The sequence below is a fragment of the Rhopilema esculentum genome, chromosome 7 (genome assembly GCF_057945365.1).
Source record: "Rhopilema esculentum isolate cy_ngs chromosome 7, ASM5794536v1, whole genome shotgun sequence".
In the NCBI taxonomy this organism is placed as follows: domain Eukaryota; kingdom Metazoa; phylum Cnidaria; class Scyphozoa; order Rhizostomeae; family Rhizostomatidae; genus Rhopilema; species Rhopilema esculentum.
The window spans coordinates 1,502,940-1,521,956 of NC_142821.1; the positions used below are offsets into that span (position 1 = coordinate 1,502,940).

Below are 19,017 nucleotides of genomic sequence, written 5' to 3' on the forward strand. Positions count from 1 at the left end.
AATCTAAAAATTCTTTCAGCAATTTTAAAATCATAACAGAAGCATTACAGCAAATTGATATACTTTGCTGCAATGAAGATGCAAGGCAAATATAAACTACATATTGGCAGGACATAGCATTTTATGCCTCGTCTTTGAGGAACAGATAAACCTGGTGTGGTTAGGCCATGTTCTGCAACAAACGTAAACCAGAGAGATACTTGCTTCTGGTCGCTTGTCCCCAGTAAGAAGGTCTATGTAGGGTGAGACATCACCAAAAAAGCAGTTGTGTGATCCAAATTTGTCAAAATATACCACAATTTGTTTAAGCAGTTCGTCTTGACAATCTAAAACAGTAAATCAAAACTGATTCTGAGGATACAGACGTCAAGTTGTATAAGAAAAAGACAATCATATCCGTTGATTACTAGAATCTTTTTAACAAAAGAGGAATAAAGTTTTGGATTTTCACCAAAAAGAAGAAATGGCAAACGTTGTTCGGCCCTGATCAAACTCTGGATTATATTGAAAACAATAATTTGGATAACTTAAATCTGAAGATAAATTTATATTGTCATTTGCTAACTCAAAAGTCATAATGAACACAAACGCATATATGTCGAACGACTTTTCCCTTCAAACAAGTTAAACATCCTAGATTAGATGCCTTATTAGCCCTAATTACTGCAGTAACTTCATCATGTAAGAATGCTATCTAGTTTCGTGTACTCATGTTTCCCCTCATATTATTGATATCAATTTAGACTTGAAATAAAACGTAATAGGGCTAATTGTTCACTTTCCAATAGTTTACAACATAGCACAGAAAAAGTTTTTCACATACTTATATCGTTTGTATGACAAGCAAATCTAAAGAAAACAGAGTTGAAATGGAGCCATGTATCTAGGTGACTGAAAGATGACTTGATTGACAGATGACTTGACTGACAGATGACTTGATTGACAGATGACTTGACTGACAGATGACTTGACTGACAGATGACTTAATTGACAGATAAGTTAAGTGAATTTAGTGTTTGTTTGTTGCCTTTTATATTCGAAAACCTTTTGTTTATCACATATTTTTAGAGCTTCCAGATACAAAGTGACAATTAGGCTAGAAGCACAACTCACAAAAATATTTACCCTTTTTGCTTCGATCCATCCTTTTCAGTAGCTCCAGCCTGGCTAGGTATGGTCCTCGTAAGCTGGGATTAGCAGCCAATTTCTCGTTTAGAAATGACTGCACTTGTTCTAAATTATAATCAGCAGACGACCTGCAATGGACAGCGTTTGAAGAAGCAATATACACAATTTCAATAAAGTAGCACAATAAAATACAAACGATGCCACAGCTTATAATAAGGTGTGAGCTCTAAATAACACGGGTGGTGTAAATTCGATAAAATAGGCTGCTTGTATTAGCTCATGTCTACATCTATAGTGGCCTCCTGAAAACTAAACCTGAGCCATGACTGTGCAAAGAAAGGCGAAAATGTCTTATCCTTCATGTCTTATATATGTAAAAGCACGAATCCACTGCATATTTTAAAAAATGACCTTCTCAAGTACAAATAGTGAGGCGAAGGTCTATTAAGGTCCATAAAAGTAACACCAAACATTCACTTACAAGGAAAAAAATATGTCTGTCTGCTAGAGGGTGTTTCAAAAATAAGAATGTTATTCCCAAACCTGTTGTCGCATTGCTCATCTGCCGGGTTCGTTTTTATCAATTCAAATGCTGAGTCAAGATACCCGACGTAGTACCACCATTGGTCCGGCCTGCAATAAACCGAAAGTTTTATTATTCCGAGTAACTGTTAAAGATTACTTACTGTTAAGTATTACTAATGAAATATATACCTTACAACTCGATTATGTTTATAGGACAAGTATCCAACAGTAATAAATATAAAATAGCGAATTCTAGGTCAGAAGAAAAACATGTTCTGCATACTTAAGGAAATTTAAGATCGCGAAAAAATACTTTCCGCTTAACAAAGGAAAAATATTCAGTTACATTTGAATCTAGAAGTAATGCACCCTTAGTAAAGATAAGTCAGAAAATTCGTGGTCAGTGGCCACAAAACTGACGAAAAGCCAACATCACTAAGAGCAAGCTCCCTCTTTCTACCCGCGTAAAAATAGAGAGAATGAAGATATGGAGAAGGAAAGCAAGGGGCACAAAACGAATGAATTGGCTGTGGGATAGATGAGGCAAGACTTAAAATAGTCTATGACTGAGAGACGTAGAGAAGAGTGACTTGCGACCAAATGTAACAGAAGGAGATCAATCACAAGAAGAATGGAAGAAGATTCAAAGTACATATGCAGCTAGGGGGATTGGTGGGCTGTAATGCTGAGCTCGTTGGAGTAGCAATGAACACCTATATTTCCATTTTTTTGTTTACCATAGAGGCAGAGAAGTAGATAATGCAGATACATTACGATCCAAGACAAGAAATACTACGGAAATACATCAAAATGCAATATGAATTAGACAAACACCTTTCCGTGTCTAGCGAAAATCATTTTCTTACCTTTCCTCTAATAACTTCTTGTACATCGAGTTTACTTCAGGCCACTTTCCCATCTTCTCGAGATACTTGACCATTATGACATCTTTTTCATTTATCAACAATCCTATGCTCCCTGCAATGAAAACAAACGATCGAAATCAATGTCATTGCCGGTCAGTAAAACTAGAAATAAGCAAGCTGCCAAAAACCCCATACTCTCGTGCCGTGTGCTTGTGCTCTGAATGGAGAACCATCCGTAGATACATAAAACAGACAATTTGTTTTCTCCGGTTCCCTGATCCTTTTCTAAAGATGCACCAAGTAGACGCACTCGAACCTCTATCTGACCCATTGCCAAGCAGAGATTCAAAGAGCAAGTTCTCATGTCAGTTAGCATTCGCTAAAATATCTTATCTAACTTAGCAATATTATTCTTTATTGCTGTTGCAGTGGTCAATGAAAAATGTCTCATATTATCTAAAAGTAAATTTAGGCCCACATGCATACACACTGGACAAGGCACTGACATAAAGCACAGTAGCGAGGATCTGGCGAAAAACCAATGCAATGGTGCACACCATGCGCAAAAGGCACTAGACAAGGCACTACACAGCACATTGGTACACAGATCTGGAAAAAAACTCTTGGTATAATACACTGGCGCACAGCATTGAATGTTCCAAGATTCCTTCAAAAAGGATGGCGAAATGCAATCTCTGTTTTATAATATATTATTTTTCGAGGGGATAAAGATTTTGAAAATATAATTCACATAGAGCTTTAAGTCACTATCGCTTAAAAATAAAGACTTCTGTTTTCGGCTAGGAATTATAAAAGGTTTGTTTATAACGGAAGTCTTCATGAAATTTTGTATATTGGCGAATGATAATTTGTAACTGCAGTCTGGGTGTTGGATATATTGAGCTGCGACCACAACCCACCAACATCCCCCCCCCCCCCAAAAAAAGCCACATTGTCCATCTTCAAACAGCTTTGCGTCTCGGAGATAAAATTATTAAATTTTAGGAATATACTCCTTGGAAAAAGATCCTTTGGTCCTGAAATGACTATATGCACTTCACAACAAGCAGAGAAAACCAAGAACAGCCTGACTCTTAAATCAGTCAGCATTTCAATGCGGGGTTTTCTGCATTCTTGGACAGAGCTATATTCTAGTAAACGCAGAAGACATATTCAACTTTGATTAAGGGAATCATCCACAAGATCAGTTGCTTTCCAAACTATTTGGAACTAGGTTACTTTCTCAGCTGGCGTGTTATTTTGTTTAATTTAATCATTTCATAGAGAAAACCTTCGCGAGAAATCATTGACAGTATCAGGCATATTAATAAAGGATTGTGATAGCATAGGAAAATCAGAATGACACTTGCAGCATCGAATTGAATGAAATACCATCTGACTGTTCTACGACGTACATATCCAATTCCACAAAATTATCATTGCAGCTGTGTTCTGTTAAAGGGCCGCCTTCATTCACAACTTACTTGGTAGTTGACTTAGACTCGGACTTAATTTTAGACTGATTTGGCTGTTGTTCTCTACGACTAAGACACATATTAAAAATGGATGAAACAAAATCCCATTCCAGGAAATCATGATAAGACCCGGCCGGACGAGGAAAAAATGAAAATACAACCAAACCCAAAAAAAGACAATCAGTGATAGATTATCGAAGATCAAGGTACAACAGCTTGGCAAACAGAAGGTCGTTTGGTCGGATCAAAGACCAACATATGATGCACAGTTGGGCTTTAGTGAATATTTATGATATATTAAATTACTAAGTATAATAGGAGCTTAGTAATACGACACGGAAGGTTTTGGTCTCAGGAATTATCTATGGCGTAAATTGAAACGGGCTATCAAAAGCTCTTCTTGCACGGCGAGAGATATAACAACAAAGTGAAAGTTATAGCCGAAAAGAGTCGGTAATGAAAATATAAGAGTTTACTTTCTGTCAACAATATAATTTTAATAGAAAGCTTGGACTGCAAACTTTGACGTGGGATCAAAGCAGCAGGTCACGCAACCAGACGATGATTCAAATTGTTATCTGAATTTCAAAGATCGTTACTTGGTCATTGGACAGTTGTCATATGCTGACATCGAATGAAAGCTGTTGTCTTTGAAAGGTGGCCAAAGCAAAAGCTCCAAAGACAGCAAGAAGGCAACTTTGAAAGATCACGAAGTGTTCTATTACAACTTATGCAACTGATAAGGCAGTGTGAAATCTTAAGAACTGATAAATCACTATTACTGTATCTGCAAGGATAGGACAGAGGAAAGCTAGCTACCAGAATGGCATCAGCGAACTCGACAATTGCTATAAAACCGGAATTATTCCCCGAACCAACTTCGACGATCATAAAGGTTCTTTTCGTGCTTGTGAGCATGTTTGGGATTTTGGCAAACCTCAAAGTCATATACATTATATCAAGGTTTAAAGACATACGAACACCATTAACGATTCTGCTCATGAATTTATCAATAGCAGATTTGGTGGCAGGCTTGAGTACATATTTTATGGTGTTTGTGGACGTAAGCAGAACAAGTATTCGCGGCAAATGGGCTAACGTTCTTTGTACCTTTACAACAGCAATGATTCTATTCTTCATCGCTTCCTGCGTTTCTGTACTTACACTCAGCGCAATCTCCTTCAGTCGCCTCATAGTCATAAAGTATCCCATGAAGCCCAACTTAAAGCTTACTACACGACGTAGTATCGCATTTGCAGTGACGTCATGGTTCGTGTCTCTTTTATTACTAGCACCGAATGCAACTACAGTGCGCTATGAAGAGGACACTGGGTTCTGTTATCGCTACTACCCGCCGTGGATGAACACGACATTGTACAGCGCTATCACAATATTCGTTGGCACCGTTCTCCCTGTCAGCTTGATGACCATGACATATATTGTTGCTTGGCGTCATTTATGGAAGCGACGTGCTCCCGACGCTACTCCGCAGCTTAGCCTTAGACCTCGGAAAAAAATTATGCTTATGTTAGGCCTTCTAATTCTAACATACATTCTTTGCTGGACACCATTTTACGTCTATTGGACAATGGTTTCCGCATTGCAGTTCTACGACGACACAACTCGAGACAAAATAAACCTCTTCCGATTTTACAGAATCGCCGCACTATTCGCACTATGCAATTCAGCTTTAGACCCAATAATATACACATTGAGCGGAGAGCAGTTTAAGAATGCTCTTTGCCGTTTGAAAAGAAGCAACAGAGTAAAGACATTACGAATTGCTCCTGGGGTGAAATATACTGGTAAAAATAACAAAAATGTATTGTTTGACAAGAGATTTGCACTTCAAAGAGAAGCAGAAACAAAAGAGTTATAAACAGTTTCTATAGGATACTGCCAAGAGCAATGCATAAGCAATGCACTGATATAGACACTAAGAATATAACGTCGTGTAGAAATGTGTTATAGCTGTATCAAGAAGGCTTTCAATGCAGAAATAATTGTAAAGTGGTTATGTTAAAGTATATTTAAAGGGCTGATATTTAAAAAAACGGCTAAGTAATGATGCATTCTGTCATAGCATAGTTTCAGAGTGAATGACTCCCATTTTTAAAAGTATGAAAGATCATAGTGAAACGATACAATAAGAGGTATAAAAAACCTGTTGTAGTGACGTCAAGTGATCATAGTGTAATGACTTCACGTATCTAACTGCAACACTGATTAAACTTACCACACCTATTCTGCTTATTCCACCCAACAACACCATTATATCATTGTTCCCTTTCAGACATTATTTTTCTTAAAACATTCATACAACTTGCGATAAACCTTGGGTGCTGACCGATTCAAGTTTGAAAATGAAATTCATATCACAAAAGAAATTTCACCATAGTCAATAGAAAAGGTTTTTCTACTTACTATGGTTTCACGAATGCTTTAATAAAGACCCAAAAGAATTTCACGATTGCCTTCAAAGTCTCAAAGGAATTTCACGAAGGTCAGTAAAATAGAACTTTCTCAAAACCTTTGCCTCGCCAACTTCATATTTAAAATGAAGAAGTAATATTCAGGTTACTTGGTTTTTTTAGAACCCATAATTAAAAACACATGTACACGATTATAATTTGTTCTTAGAATTTTCGCTGCCCTCCCGCAGCCTTCTCAGTAAAAGCTAATAAAATGAAGAAGGATCTATTAAATATAGCTTGTTATTAGAGAAAACCTGATTGTATTATTAACTCTGAGACCGACAGTTTTTGGGTTAGCCAGTCAACGACAACAATTTCCTTTCTAGAGTCGTCGAATACTTGAAACTTTGGCTTAATAATGTCTTATCTGATGGTTTTAATAGAGCTATCAGCTTTGGTTCTATTGGACAAGAACCTAGGACACGAAAATTTTCCGCTTTCAACACTAACACTAAACCAGAATGAATGAACTTAAACAAGGCTACGATGGTAGTACAAATCAGTACTGGAAAAAATATTTAAGTAAACAGAAGACATATTTGTTGATTAACTTTGTGAATGTATGCAAATTAGCCAGCTCAAACAAAAAATTATTTCTAGCCTTACATAACTTGTTTTTGCTTACATAACTTGGGGAAAATGCCAGATGCTAGACGAATTCAAACAGGAAATCATTCAAATAAAGTAATACAGCCTTTCGTAAGTTTTTACAAAGGGAATCAGCAACATACCTGTTAAAAATTTAATTATAAAAGGAAGCAAACTGAAACCGCAGAAAATGTGGATTTTGTACATTTTTCTGTTGGCAATACAAGGAAGCATTGTGTAAGAATAAAGTTCAGGTGTGCTGAGGCCCCGAAATAACGTCATAGCTACGATTCCAAAACAACAGAAGGTTGATACTGGAGTTCACATCAATTCGGGTATTGGGTGGCCTTAACTGTGACGTCTGATCTAGTGCTTCATGACTGCTAAAGCGAGTTAAAAGTTATTTTCAACATTGAATAACTATCGACTATACCCTTCAGGACTATTTCATGGCATTAATCCGCCTTATTTATTTTTTTTATTCGAATAGCTCTTCAAGGACGAGCATACAACGCGTTTTTCTCAACAAAACTTCAAATTTGCTGCGTTGAAAAGACATATTCATGCTAATATGCAGCGTTTTTATGACTTAATGCTATGAAAAAATATCATAAAAAATCAACATTTTTACAAATTCGAAGCTCCCCTTGTTACTTAGAGTATGATCCCATGTGATGCATAAATAATCATTCCTTTTTAATTACATAAATGTTCCTTGCATGAACGTATTGCACTTTTGTTCTTAGCAAAATTTAATAACATGAGTTATCTGCTTTGAAAACCTTGAAAAAAAATAAATTGTGCAGATGCAAATACCAGTTTAAGGTATTATACTGGCAATACCAGCAAATACCTATTCAGTTCCAGCCCCCTTAACATGGCCTCTTTCTCCGATTTAAATTGAAGCCATTGTTTCCTTTATTTAAAAAAAATGCGTGCCAAATCCCCTCTAACAAAATCATTCTTCAGCAATGTCACCTTTGTATCATGTCACCTTCTCCCCAAATAAGTCATTCTCTTCCTAATAAAGTCATACTCCCAAATGAATTCCCATTAGATAAGGATGTGTCTCTCTCTTTTTTTTATTCTGTTTACATACCTTTCGAGTCAAATGATCGTTTGAAACCTTCGATCGGTTATGAAATTTCAGCTTTTCTTGTACTATACCGATATTCCTTTTGCCGATCAGAAGCCTTAACACGATACATACATGCTCAGTTCTATTAGCACATACACGTCCGAGCTAACTAAGCTGGCTTAACCTCTCAGCCCGATCAGGAACAAAAACTAATACATGCAAATGCCAAAAAGTAGCTCTACTTTTTGCTACTGTTGTACAAATTTTTGCGAGGCCCATGTGTGTACTTTTCATAGCAACGCATTCCTGTTAAAACTAACTAAGCTAGCTTAACCTCCCAGCCTGAATGCTTACCTTCAGATTCGTCACTTAAGATTGTAAACGCCCGCTCGTACTTCTCTGCCTTTTCCAGTATCATCAGATACAGCTGTACCTCTGGAATAAAACAGGCCTTGTCAACAGTTTCTAGTACAAATATCTAGAAGACATTACAGTTCACAACGAACTACAAGGTCTAGAAATGAATCTCCTTAAATCAGTAGAATTTCATTGGATAACTCACGGGGATCATAAATAGCAACATTCCGATTAAGTATGATAAAACATTCAAGGCTCGTTAAATTCGATTTGGAAACCCAAAGTTCCTCAAACAATTTTTAACTTCTTAATCATCTATGTTTGATAAACCTAAAGATTATAAAAACTTTAAATTCGCAAGACCTCAATGAAATTTGCATACTTTCTTATTGTGGAAAATCGATTGTTCCTATAAGTAGTCGAGTCAACAGTTTACGTCAAAAGCATTTTCATTTGTGCACACTGAAATGAATATTTAGTATGACAATAAAGAGTTATGCTCGAAGCGTCGTACTAAATATTCATTTCTTGTACAAAGTCGTTTTTATTGTATCAAATATTGTCCATTATCGACGTACAACACGCACAACTTCATTGATTACACTGAATATCAGTTCTAGAAACCCTAAAACCCAATTTGTTTGACGTGGCAAAGACTGAAATAAGTGGGAAAATCATTTTAGGGAACCCCCTTCCAAAAGTAAATTTTCCCCGCGATTGAATATAGTGATGATAATGAATGCGTTGTTGACTTCAGCTCGAAGTTAAAGATTGATTTATAATACACATTGCAGAATTCCAATAGCCAAAAGATGATTGAAATTTACCAGCTTCTGCTTCAATTTTATTATCCTTCACATATTTAGCAACCATTCTTTCTGCCAATGGAAGTAGCATGGCCTTTACGGCTTTTTCATCTTCAGATGTCAATGCCTGTTGAAGAATACAGAGAAGTATTCAGAATGATAGAAGAAGATTTTTTAGCTGATGACATTGGACACTGAATATCGGGCTGTTCAAGACTAAAAATTCGCTTCTTCAGGTTGCATCACACAGTATCCTACAATTCAGGGAAAGTCTCAAAATATCAAGGAAACCTGCTCAAAAATGCAATAGAATGCTCTTGCTTCTGGATCCAATACAGACACAAAATACAGGAGCCAGCAAACGATTGAGCACTAAGGAGCATAGACATTTAAGATAATTTAGTTGGGTTCTTCTGCATTTCGATATCTTAAACTTTCAATAACCATTTTTCCATCTACAATATAAACACAGGTCTTAAAGCTGTTTTTAAAAAGGTTAATAAAGCAGTTTGTAAACAGTTTTTAGCGGTACAGAACTTCAAATGTGGCTTTGAAAAAAACAAACATTTTATAACATATTGGTCTTTTATAAAATAACAGCTTTTTCGTCTGACACTCCTCAAAGCAAAAAACGTCAGAATAAGGGTCTGAAAGAACACGATAAAAGTATATACCCAGTTGTTGATCGAAATAGGCCAATCAGAAAAACGCAAGCACAAGACCGGTATAGTTGACCAATCAGTGCTGCGTGCCTATAGAAAAATTATCACTGGAGTCCAAGAGAGAAAACAAACTCCTTCTGTCTACACAATGGCGGCTTTTTCGTTTTTATGTAGATCGACTCCAAAACTGCTAGATGGAAGGACGACAAGGCTCTGCCAATTACCCGAAACATGTCGTCATTACAGAGTTTTGCAAAATCTGGGTTATCTAAAAAAGGCTGTTTTTGATCCCAGCTATTTCCAGGAGATTAGCGCAGCAATATCATTCAACACAAGGGTTTATGGCGTTCTTCAATAATTGAAGTTTCTTCCAAAGAAGCCCAAAACACTAACTAATCTCTGCTTGCAAACATTATTACAAAACCATAGTTGAAGCAATGGCGTAACGAAGATATCTGGGGCCCTAAGGAAAAAGGCTGGGCCCTACTTATTGGCTGCGAGAAAGTCCCATCCAAGAGGTAAAACATGTCAAACACAATAGCTGGACGCAGGATATCAAAATGATAATATTGTCGTTAACTAGGGAAGCTGAGTGATGTTAAAGAGCTTTTACTCAAACTTTTTGAATATAAAGTGAGCTTAAGCGAAGTCTTGAATATACAAATAGATATCTGGATAAAAACAAAATAATCGGGGGCCTTTAGTTAACCAATAAAAGTGCCCTAAACTGCATTACGCAACCTGGTTGAACTCTAAACGATATGTTTGAGAAAAGAATCTTTTTTCCATAAATATGAGTAATAGTCATTGATAGGTAAATGGGACATACCTGCATATAGATGCTCATCACAGCCCAAAAATAATAGGGATTCTTCAAAGGGAACGATTTGTGAAGACTCATTGCCGTCTAAAAATGAAAGAGTACAGCACTTGGGCATACCTTCTTCTTGATGGAACAAATGTGTGATTATTACATCAACAAGTTTTTATGTCATCAAAGAAATCATCCTGCTAGTGAAATAATAATAATATATCTAAATAGGTGGTGAAGCTTGACTTTTAGGTTGAAGGCATTCGTTATTTTTTAAATTTATGCTAAGAGATTATGTGTGTTAACAAAGATACCAGGAAGTCGGGTCGAATAAGGAGAATCCCTCAGAGGTATAGCCCTAGCGACCATTAGTGGGTTTATGGACCTGGTTTCCCTGTGTGTTGGTGGTGAACGCCTGCACCCAGTTCCCTAAGGAGCTTTCCATGATACAAAGACAGGGGAAAAAGAATTCTTGTTGAGAGGAAAAGGTGAATAGTGAAAAATGGACAAGTAAAAGGGAAGACGAAAGCTAAGGCTAGCCATGAGCACCGGGGCCCAATCCCAACATGTTGTCAAGAAAGAGTATTTTATTTACTCATTAAAGGAGAACATAAAGACAAACTTTGAAAATATGAACAGTTTTAACTACGTTGTGTTATGAATTTGAGTTGACAATTTTGTATTATCTATGAAATAAACCTTGGTATTTTGAAGTGTTATGGGCCGCACGTTATTTCCATTACAATGTGCGGCAATAAGTAAAAAACAAGCTTGTACCAGAAGTAGCTAAATCGTGTTTTTTCTCATTGTAGCCCTTCAACAAAAAATCTACCCAAAGCAAGTAACAGGTTAATTAAGAACGATTTTGTTAACTACTGTTTTAAGTATTTGTTCCTTTGCTTCTATCAAGCAAATGTAGATGTTAGCATTGTTAGGAGACATAATTCTCGGAGATTAAAGATAGCCTTAGGCTACGTTCACACTACTCCGTATTCGTTTCGCTCCATTTTCGTTAATGAAAACGCTGTCCGTTCATACTTATCCGTTCTCAAATGAATACGATTTGAATATGGTAAGTGTTCACACTGCTCCAACAAAAACGCTGTTGGTGGCCTCATTTTTTAAAAGAGGCGTTCACGAATCCGCAACAAATTGGCGTCAATAAGTGAAATTAGATAAAAGCAACTCGTAAAAAACTTTGTTATAACAGCTACCAGCCCATTTTTAATTCTCAATTTCAAAATTTTTCAGATTTGGTATGCTAGAAAGCACATATTTTGTTGCCATTGTTAGCACATTTAAATATCTCCTTTTTCGGTGTTCACACTGGAAACGGAGCGTACTCGATACGCACCATGTTCATAATTATCCATTTTCATGTGCGTGTTCATATGACTCCCTTTTTAACGCAGAACAGTGTGAGCGCAAGGCAAAAACGGATTAGTTTGACTCCGTTTTCATTTGAAAAGGAAGTAGTGTGAAAGGGCCCTTAAAGTGCGTGCTTATTAATTGATGCTCTTCAAGGCAACAAGATAGCATGTCATGGCAACGAGAGTAACACAATAATGCAAATTTAGGGCTCCAAGCCACTCTCCAGTCCTACATCTTGGGATTCCTTCCCTGGAATTCTAAATAGCTGGTAACCCATCTTACAAAAGTATTTGCTCACTGAGAGCAAGGGTTTGAACTGCAGTCACTGGCCTCTGTGGCATCCTCTTGCAGGCAGTTCAGCTCAGTACTAGGAGCTAAGAATAGATTTATGAAGAACCATAATTGTGATTGATTAAAAGCGACGTGCATAAAAAGTATCGTGCATACCTTTTGCTGTTTAAGATTGTTGCCAATCCGTACATATGCCATGAACAAATGACTCAAGAATTCTTCATTATTTTTATGTTGGGCTACAGCTAATTCATAGATCGTTGCAATTTCCTCAGCTGCAATATAATCAAAAGTAATATCACAGAATGAAGCCTTCAGTTGAGAACCTGACATTGAAGATCTATATTTCCGTACAATTTATAGTGCTGGTAATTGACACAGGGTCCGGTCCTGTTATTGAGAAAACAATCACTATAACATCCATTAGCTTGTTGTTTAAGCGCAAGATTCAGACTTTTAGGGAAAAGACTTGTGACTTGCTACACATATATCTGACAAAATGAGGCTCAACTGTGTATGTTTCTATAACGAAAAGGGCTGTAATAAAAAACATGCTTTTTCCATGTTCATAAATAGCAATGTCAAAGGGAAAAAAACTTCAAGTGCATCATGAAAATATCTGGCAACATTCATCAGGAATATTATTATTATTAATATTATCATTATTATTATTTATTTATTTATAGTAGGTATATAAAAATAGCTACCACAGAATAAAAGCTTATCTAAGCCTACTACAAAGCAAAATTGTTTAAAAAAAATAAAAAATACATATATCTAACATGAGAAATAATTAGGTATAAATATATATATAGAGGTTTTACAATGTTTTTGCAGCATTCTTTTGGCATTATAATACAACGCATTTATCCGTTCAAGAACCCAACCTGAGCCACGAAAGGTCTACACAGTCTACAGTTGCATTCCTCTCCTTTCCAAGATTTTATTCTCCTTTCCAAGATTTTATTCTCCTTTTAAAGCTGGAGAGGGTATCTGATTGTTTCATGTCATTGGGAAATGCCTGCCACAATCTATTCCTTAGAAACGATATCGTCTCTATGCCATAGCACGTAGTACGCGGTTATGACAGGAGTAGATTGTGGCAGCTTCATAATCCATAAGTACTTTGTTTTTCAAGAAAGATATCCTTCATGAAAGTAGGGTCTAGCTCCCATTTTGTTTTATAAATTTCAGTCATCAACAGTTGTAAATTCCTGATGTGGATTGGGACCGCATTGTCTCTGAGCAACATTGTGTCAAAATCTGATTTCATATCTTTTGTAAGTTGTCCGCAATGCCCTTTCCTGAATTTGATTAACTTTACTATTAAGTATTCTATCGCAAAACATCCAAACAAGAGGTGAGTAGTTGATCTGGGACAAAATAAATGCCTTCATTATTCTCTTTTGTTCAGTATCAAAAAAGTGAGAGATTCATGAGAGGACCTCAATTGCTTTTGCAAATGGACTTCAATTGCTTTTTAAGGCATAATGTTTCATCCAGAATCACTCCAAGCAGCTTTTCTTCTAGGCTCTCTTTAATCCTGACACTTTAGATATTCAAAGAAATATCATTACTTTTGTTCCCAAAGACCATTAGATGGCATAAGCGTAGGAGAAACTTTTCAATTAAAAAGCAGGACAAGCACATACATTATTTAAACACTATTTTTACAGGGTAATTCAATCAGCTAAAACACATGCTGCTACCAAGAGAAGCCCTGTCTAAAATTAAAAAAACATTGGTAAATAGTTAAAGGGGAAGTTACAACTAATTTATAAAAAGGCATTAAAAATAGACAATATCCTATCTAAGTTATACAATTATTATACAAGTTTAATCCTTAAATGTTCCTTCAAAGCATTCTTCAATTTAACATAATAGTTTTCTGTTTTGATACAAAGTGGCAGAGCGTTGAATATTTCTACCCCACTGTAGGAGATCCCCCTTTTTGAACTTTCCGTTTTGATTTTTTACGTTCATACTTTTCTAGAGTCGTGTATAATACAGTATTATTAAAGTATTTTGCTTCTGTAGTATACAAATAAAATTAGACTGAAAATGAATTGAATTTGCATTAATTATTGTGCTGAGGGTAAAGGTAGGATCCATAAATGCAGTGTTGTTTTGTATACTCACGCTTTTGCATTTCTTTGTATGTCATGGTCATACACTGCAGAATTGAATCATCCCATACATTTATCCTTTTTAACTCCTCTTGTAGCTCAAGACATTCTGGTAACCTATTAGAGCGTAATAAAGCCAGAGCTTTCAAAGCCTTAGCACAATGCAAATCTTTTTGCTTTTTCAGGATCTTGTCAGCAAGCTGGATTGCCAATTTGTTGTTGAGGTTGTCAAGAGCATCTGAGATGGTATAAAAAAATATAAGATTATAACCAGAAGGAAGAGATGCTGGAAGCATCTTATGATTACAATAACAACAATAAATAATTGGCAGAGAGAAAGCAAAACAATGAGAAATGATTGAATACAAATGAAATGCAGATTGAAAACTAATTTTTATAATTTGCCTGGCAGACAGGATTTTATCAGAGTAGAAGAGTAAATGATTTGTACCTTTAACTTACAATTCATTTTTTCCAGCAAGGGAGTTAGCATAGTAGCATTATGCTGTCCTAATATATTTCAAAGATATTGAGAATAACTTTTTGCATCAATTTGGCTAGAGTCATTTTGGCATATAATTTTTGAACAAATTTATTATTATTTAAAGCAGTGACTACACTTTGTTGTTACACTGGCCTCATTAAGGTCTATGTCAAAAAATACATTTATTTTCAAAATATTAGGGATTTCCCCTACAAACCATTTCATAAACTGGGATTGATACCACAAGCCACAATCCAGCTAAAAAACTTAAGCTCTAGAAATATTTTTTATTGACAATTCACTCAATTCTCTTTTGATTCCAACCTATACAAAAAGTTTGAAAAAACAATCCCACCACTCTTAACCTTATCGCTGAATGTGAGACTATAATAGTTTGTATATTGAGATGATTTCGTGTTTTTTTTGGGATTGTAGGAGTGAATTTTACAGCCCCTTAATATTTGCGTCCTTTAGAGTTGGGCACTTGAATAGGACTTCTTTGTAGCAAAAATTTATAATAAAGCCTATAAATTATTTTGAATTTTCAAATCGAATTTGTGATGTTTTCAATAAAAAATCTCTTCTCTATGATATTGTTAAATTTCCTTAACTCAGACCTTGAGATGATTTTTGCACTGTTTCCAAATAAAATTTTTTCAGGAGACTTCTTGTTTTCATGTCATGTTAACTTGAAATCAAACAAAGTACCACTGCTAAAATGTTTACGTGGAATAATAAATCTTACATACATTTTAACATTTTCAGACTGAAGTTTAATGGACAAAAATCACCCTATAGCCAAAATCTATAGCCAAAAAAGGTTTTTGTTTACAGATTGCACACAATTCCAGCACACTTCCTAATACTTCGTTTTTCTGTTGCACATATGAGATCCTGTCAAGCACCATATCATGCTTTTCAAGATAGCTATGCACCAGATCTGGATATTCTATGATAAAAATGTTAATTCTTCTTACTATCTTCTTGCAAATTCACTGTTTATAGTTACATCCAGGACGCAAGACTTTCAATTTCATTGAATTTGCGATTTGAGGTTTTACGTTCTACCCTTATGCTTGGTGGCAGGAATTGGAATCTTTGGATATTTTAAATGAGGTACTTAATAAATGGAAATGCAGTTTGCAACAAAAATTCAAACGAAAAGCTTTATAACAGAGATTTCGAATCTATTCTACGATATTCACGAACTAGATAAACATTCGGGTTTGCAATGTTATTTCGGAAATTTGCGGTAGTAGCTGAGGTAGGGATGTATGTAGTGGACAAGGCACAAACGTTAAGACTGTACCTATCAATGCTACAGGTGGTGGACCACAAACTTTTATAGCTTAACAATAAAAATGATTTGCATATTATAATTTTTTTGATTTTTTTAAAATTTGCATACATACCGTAAATTGGTCTCAACCGTCGTTCGTTAACGTCAACGCGACCCCTTCCCGCCATGTCTGCATGCTTCGACGACCTCACTTCCAAAAACTGCTTTGGCCTAGCCTTTTCAAGTGGCCTCTCCTTGGAGACTCAAATTTCACAAAGAGTCAAATTAATAAGAGCAGATTTTTAAAACACTTGATGGTGTGCTATTGCATACCTTTATAATAATAGAATTAAAACCTTCTCAATAGAACATCTAATGGAAGAGGCACACGAAGAGGAAAGAGAAGTATTGAGATCGATTTATGATGGCGATGAAAACTTTAAAGAAATCTCTCCCACTTGTTTTCAGTATAAATATGGACTTGAAGATAAATCATTTTTGCTCGAGATCTCGTGGCCTTGCGAGTATCCTTCAGACCTACCAATAATTAATCTAAATACATTTTTCAATAATAGTCTGCCATCTGAATTGAAAGACGAAATAAAGGCTCAGCTATTAGAACAAGCCGAAGAATTGCGAGATTCTGCCATGACTTACTCATTGTTTGATTGGATGAATGAGAATTCGCAGCAATTCATCGAAAAAATCCCGGAATTTACCCAAAAGGTATAATATTCTGTTATTAAGATCGATTATATGCCTGTTTTTAAAATTATTTTTTTTGAGAAATAAATTCATTTTTCAAAGATTGACACTGGACTGGTTTGTCCAGCCCGAAACTACCCATTCAGCCGATGAAGAATAACTGATAAAGCCCCATTGCTGGGGTGAAATATTAGCCTTAACTGATTTATGTGTTTTTGTTGCTGTTCATTCTCGTCCCGTTGCGGTGTTACGTATTTATTACATTTTAATAATTTGTTCCTCCGGGTATTATTTTGAATTGAAGAAAAGGTTATACAATCTGATATTTTGCAATGTGGTTTGTTTCTGATATCTCATCTCATTTCCCCCACAAAAATATTTTGCAAATTTCAATCTGCCCCACATTAAGTATGTTTGGCACGTTCTACTGAAAGACTTCTTGTAAATTTTTGTAAGGTTGATGAAGGTTTTGGGGTTTTGTGTTACTTTTCTTTCTAGGCTTTATTTTTTGCTCTGCACACATATTATATTGATATATACATAAACGGTACCACATGCATGTAAAATTTTTCATTTTTTGTTTTACAATTTTTTTTTCAATTTTGGTCACAAAATTTTTGTAATGATCATGTACATAATCATGTACACCTATGAAAGCATACTGTTGACACTGTGTTTGTGTTCTGCATGTTCTGCTTGTATTTTCTGCCTATAACAATACTAAGTAAAACTAATGTCCATGACAACATACTCCTTTAACTCATCAAAACATATTTGCCTTTCTAGGAAAATGCAAAAGAAGAAAAAGAAGAGAAAGTTGATGAAAACCAGTCATCATCAAAATCAAAAGATAAAAAAGAAATTCTTACAAAAGCACAAAAGAGAAGAATAACAGATAGAACAAATTATAAAGGAGAACGGGAAAGGGGCTGGGACTGGGTTGATGTAGTGAAACATCTGTGTCAAACAGGGGTAGCAAAAGACTAGCCGTATAATATTTCATTAAGATAGGCTTATATTCAAGACAAACAAAAATGAAATCCAAGAATTATTAAAAGACCAGCTGCTGAAATGTTTCATAAAACAGTTTAAGAGGAATTGCATACATCTGCCAATTAACTTGCCCTTTGCGACAGAACTTGGAAGGCAAAAGAGGCAGTGGTACCAATTTAGCCAATGCTACCCCCCCCCCCCCCCTTCAAAAATTGGCAGCAAATAACTGAAATAAAAACATACTTTGTTATCTATAGATTTAAAACTTCAATAATCTATCAAATTGATTAGAAGAATGAAGGATTGTATTTTCTACATAAAACTTTAGCCATCCTATTTGAAAACTAATCTTTGCTTTTTTCCCTTTCTTTAGGTTAAAACCTGAATTAAGATTCTGTAATGATGGCTTGACTTTGTTCAAACCTATTTCAAAACCATTCCAAGCTGAAAGAATATCTAAGTCTCAGGAAAATAGTCTCATTTTAAATCATTTTTGTAGAACATGAATTAAGTTTTTCTTGTATTTAGATGTTGAATTTATTTTCAGTAAGAAATGAGGTTGTTGAAGTATGCAGCTAAATATTTTTCTTATTGTTTCCTTTCTGCTATTTTTCAATATTCCTTTTCAAAATTGTTTTATACCTATAAATTGTTGACTAACTAGACTTTCCTAAACAGACATATTTTCAACTGTTCTGATACCATTGCTGTAATTCAATATGTACATAATTTTGGCAAAGAAGGATAAAGTCATGTATACATCAAAAGAAATTTGATATAAGCTTTTTCCTTGAATTACGTAATTGGTAAATGTACCTCTAGCTATGGGAGTTCGGATTTTAGGACAGGTTCCCAAGATTAACAAATATATTTGTGCTTAAAAGTGAGCTTTTCCTGTTTTTCTTATAAATCATACACAACATACAGTGTAAACTGCACTTTAGTGTGCAGAACAGGACGGTTCTAAGTATTGCCTTCATCTTCTGTCATTCTGATCA

At 35.4% G+C, this 19,017-nt stretch overlaps 3 protein-coding genes across 3 annotated transcripts in view; 2 read left to right on the forward strand and 1 right to left on the reverse strand.

The window, feature by feature from the left end:
• The window catches only part of LOC135683000 (N-alpha-acetyltransferase 25, NatB auxiliary subunit), a 70,055-nt gene extending 53,446 nt beyond the window's left edge, over positions 1 to 16,609 (reverse strand). The window contains exons 1-10 of the mRNA XM_065198124.2: positions 16,455 to 16,609; positions 14,572 to 14,796; positions 12,589 to 12,707; positions 10,789 to 10,866; positions 9,319 to 9,424; positions 8,489 to 8,569; positions 2,520 to 2,631; positions 1,672 to 1,761; positions 1,126 to 1,256; positions 205 to 326 (exon numbers count right to left, since the gene is read on the reverse strand). Of these exons, the coding sequence (XP_065054196.1) occupies positions 205 to 326; positions 1,126 to 1,256; positions 1,672 to 1,761; positions 2,520 to 2,631; positions 8,489 to 8,569; positions 9,319 to 9,424; positions 10,789 to 10,866; positions 12,589 to 12,707; positions 14,572 to 14,796; positions 16,455 to 16,509 (1,119 nt within the window). The 5' untranslated portion in view covers positions 16,510 to 16,609. The remainder of the gene's footprint in view (positions 1 to 204; positions 327 to 1,125; positions 1,257 to 1,671; positions 1,762 to 2,519; positions 2,632 to 8,488; positions 8,570 to 9,318; positions 9,425 to 10,788; positions 10,867 to 12,588; positions 12,708 to 14,571; positions 14,797 to 16,454) is intronic.
• Positions 3,980 to 6,744, forward strand: LOC135683002 (neuromedin-U receptor 2). Its single transcript, XM_065198127.2, has one exon. It carries the CDS (start codon positions 4,818 to 4,820, stop codon positions 5,871 to 5,873), a length of 1,056 nt encoding a protein of 351 aa, XP_065054199.1. The 5' UTR covers positions 3,980 to 4,817; the 3' UTR covers positions 5,874 to 6,744.
• On the forward strand, positions 16,609 to 18,599 carry LOC135683004 (RWD domain-containing protein 4). Its single transcript, XM_065198129.2, has 2 exons — positions 16,609 to 17,047; positions 17,813 to 18,599. The coding sequence occupies exons 1-2, from the start codon at positions 16,697 to 16,699 to the stop codon at positions 18,011 to 18,013; spliced, it is 552 nt and encodes a 183-aa protein (XP_065054201.1). The 5' UTR covers positions 16,609 to 16,696; the 3' UTR covers positions 18,014 to 18,599.
• The last annotated feature ends 418 nt before the right edge of the window (positions 18,600 to 19,017 follow it).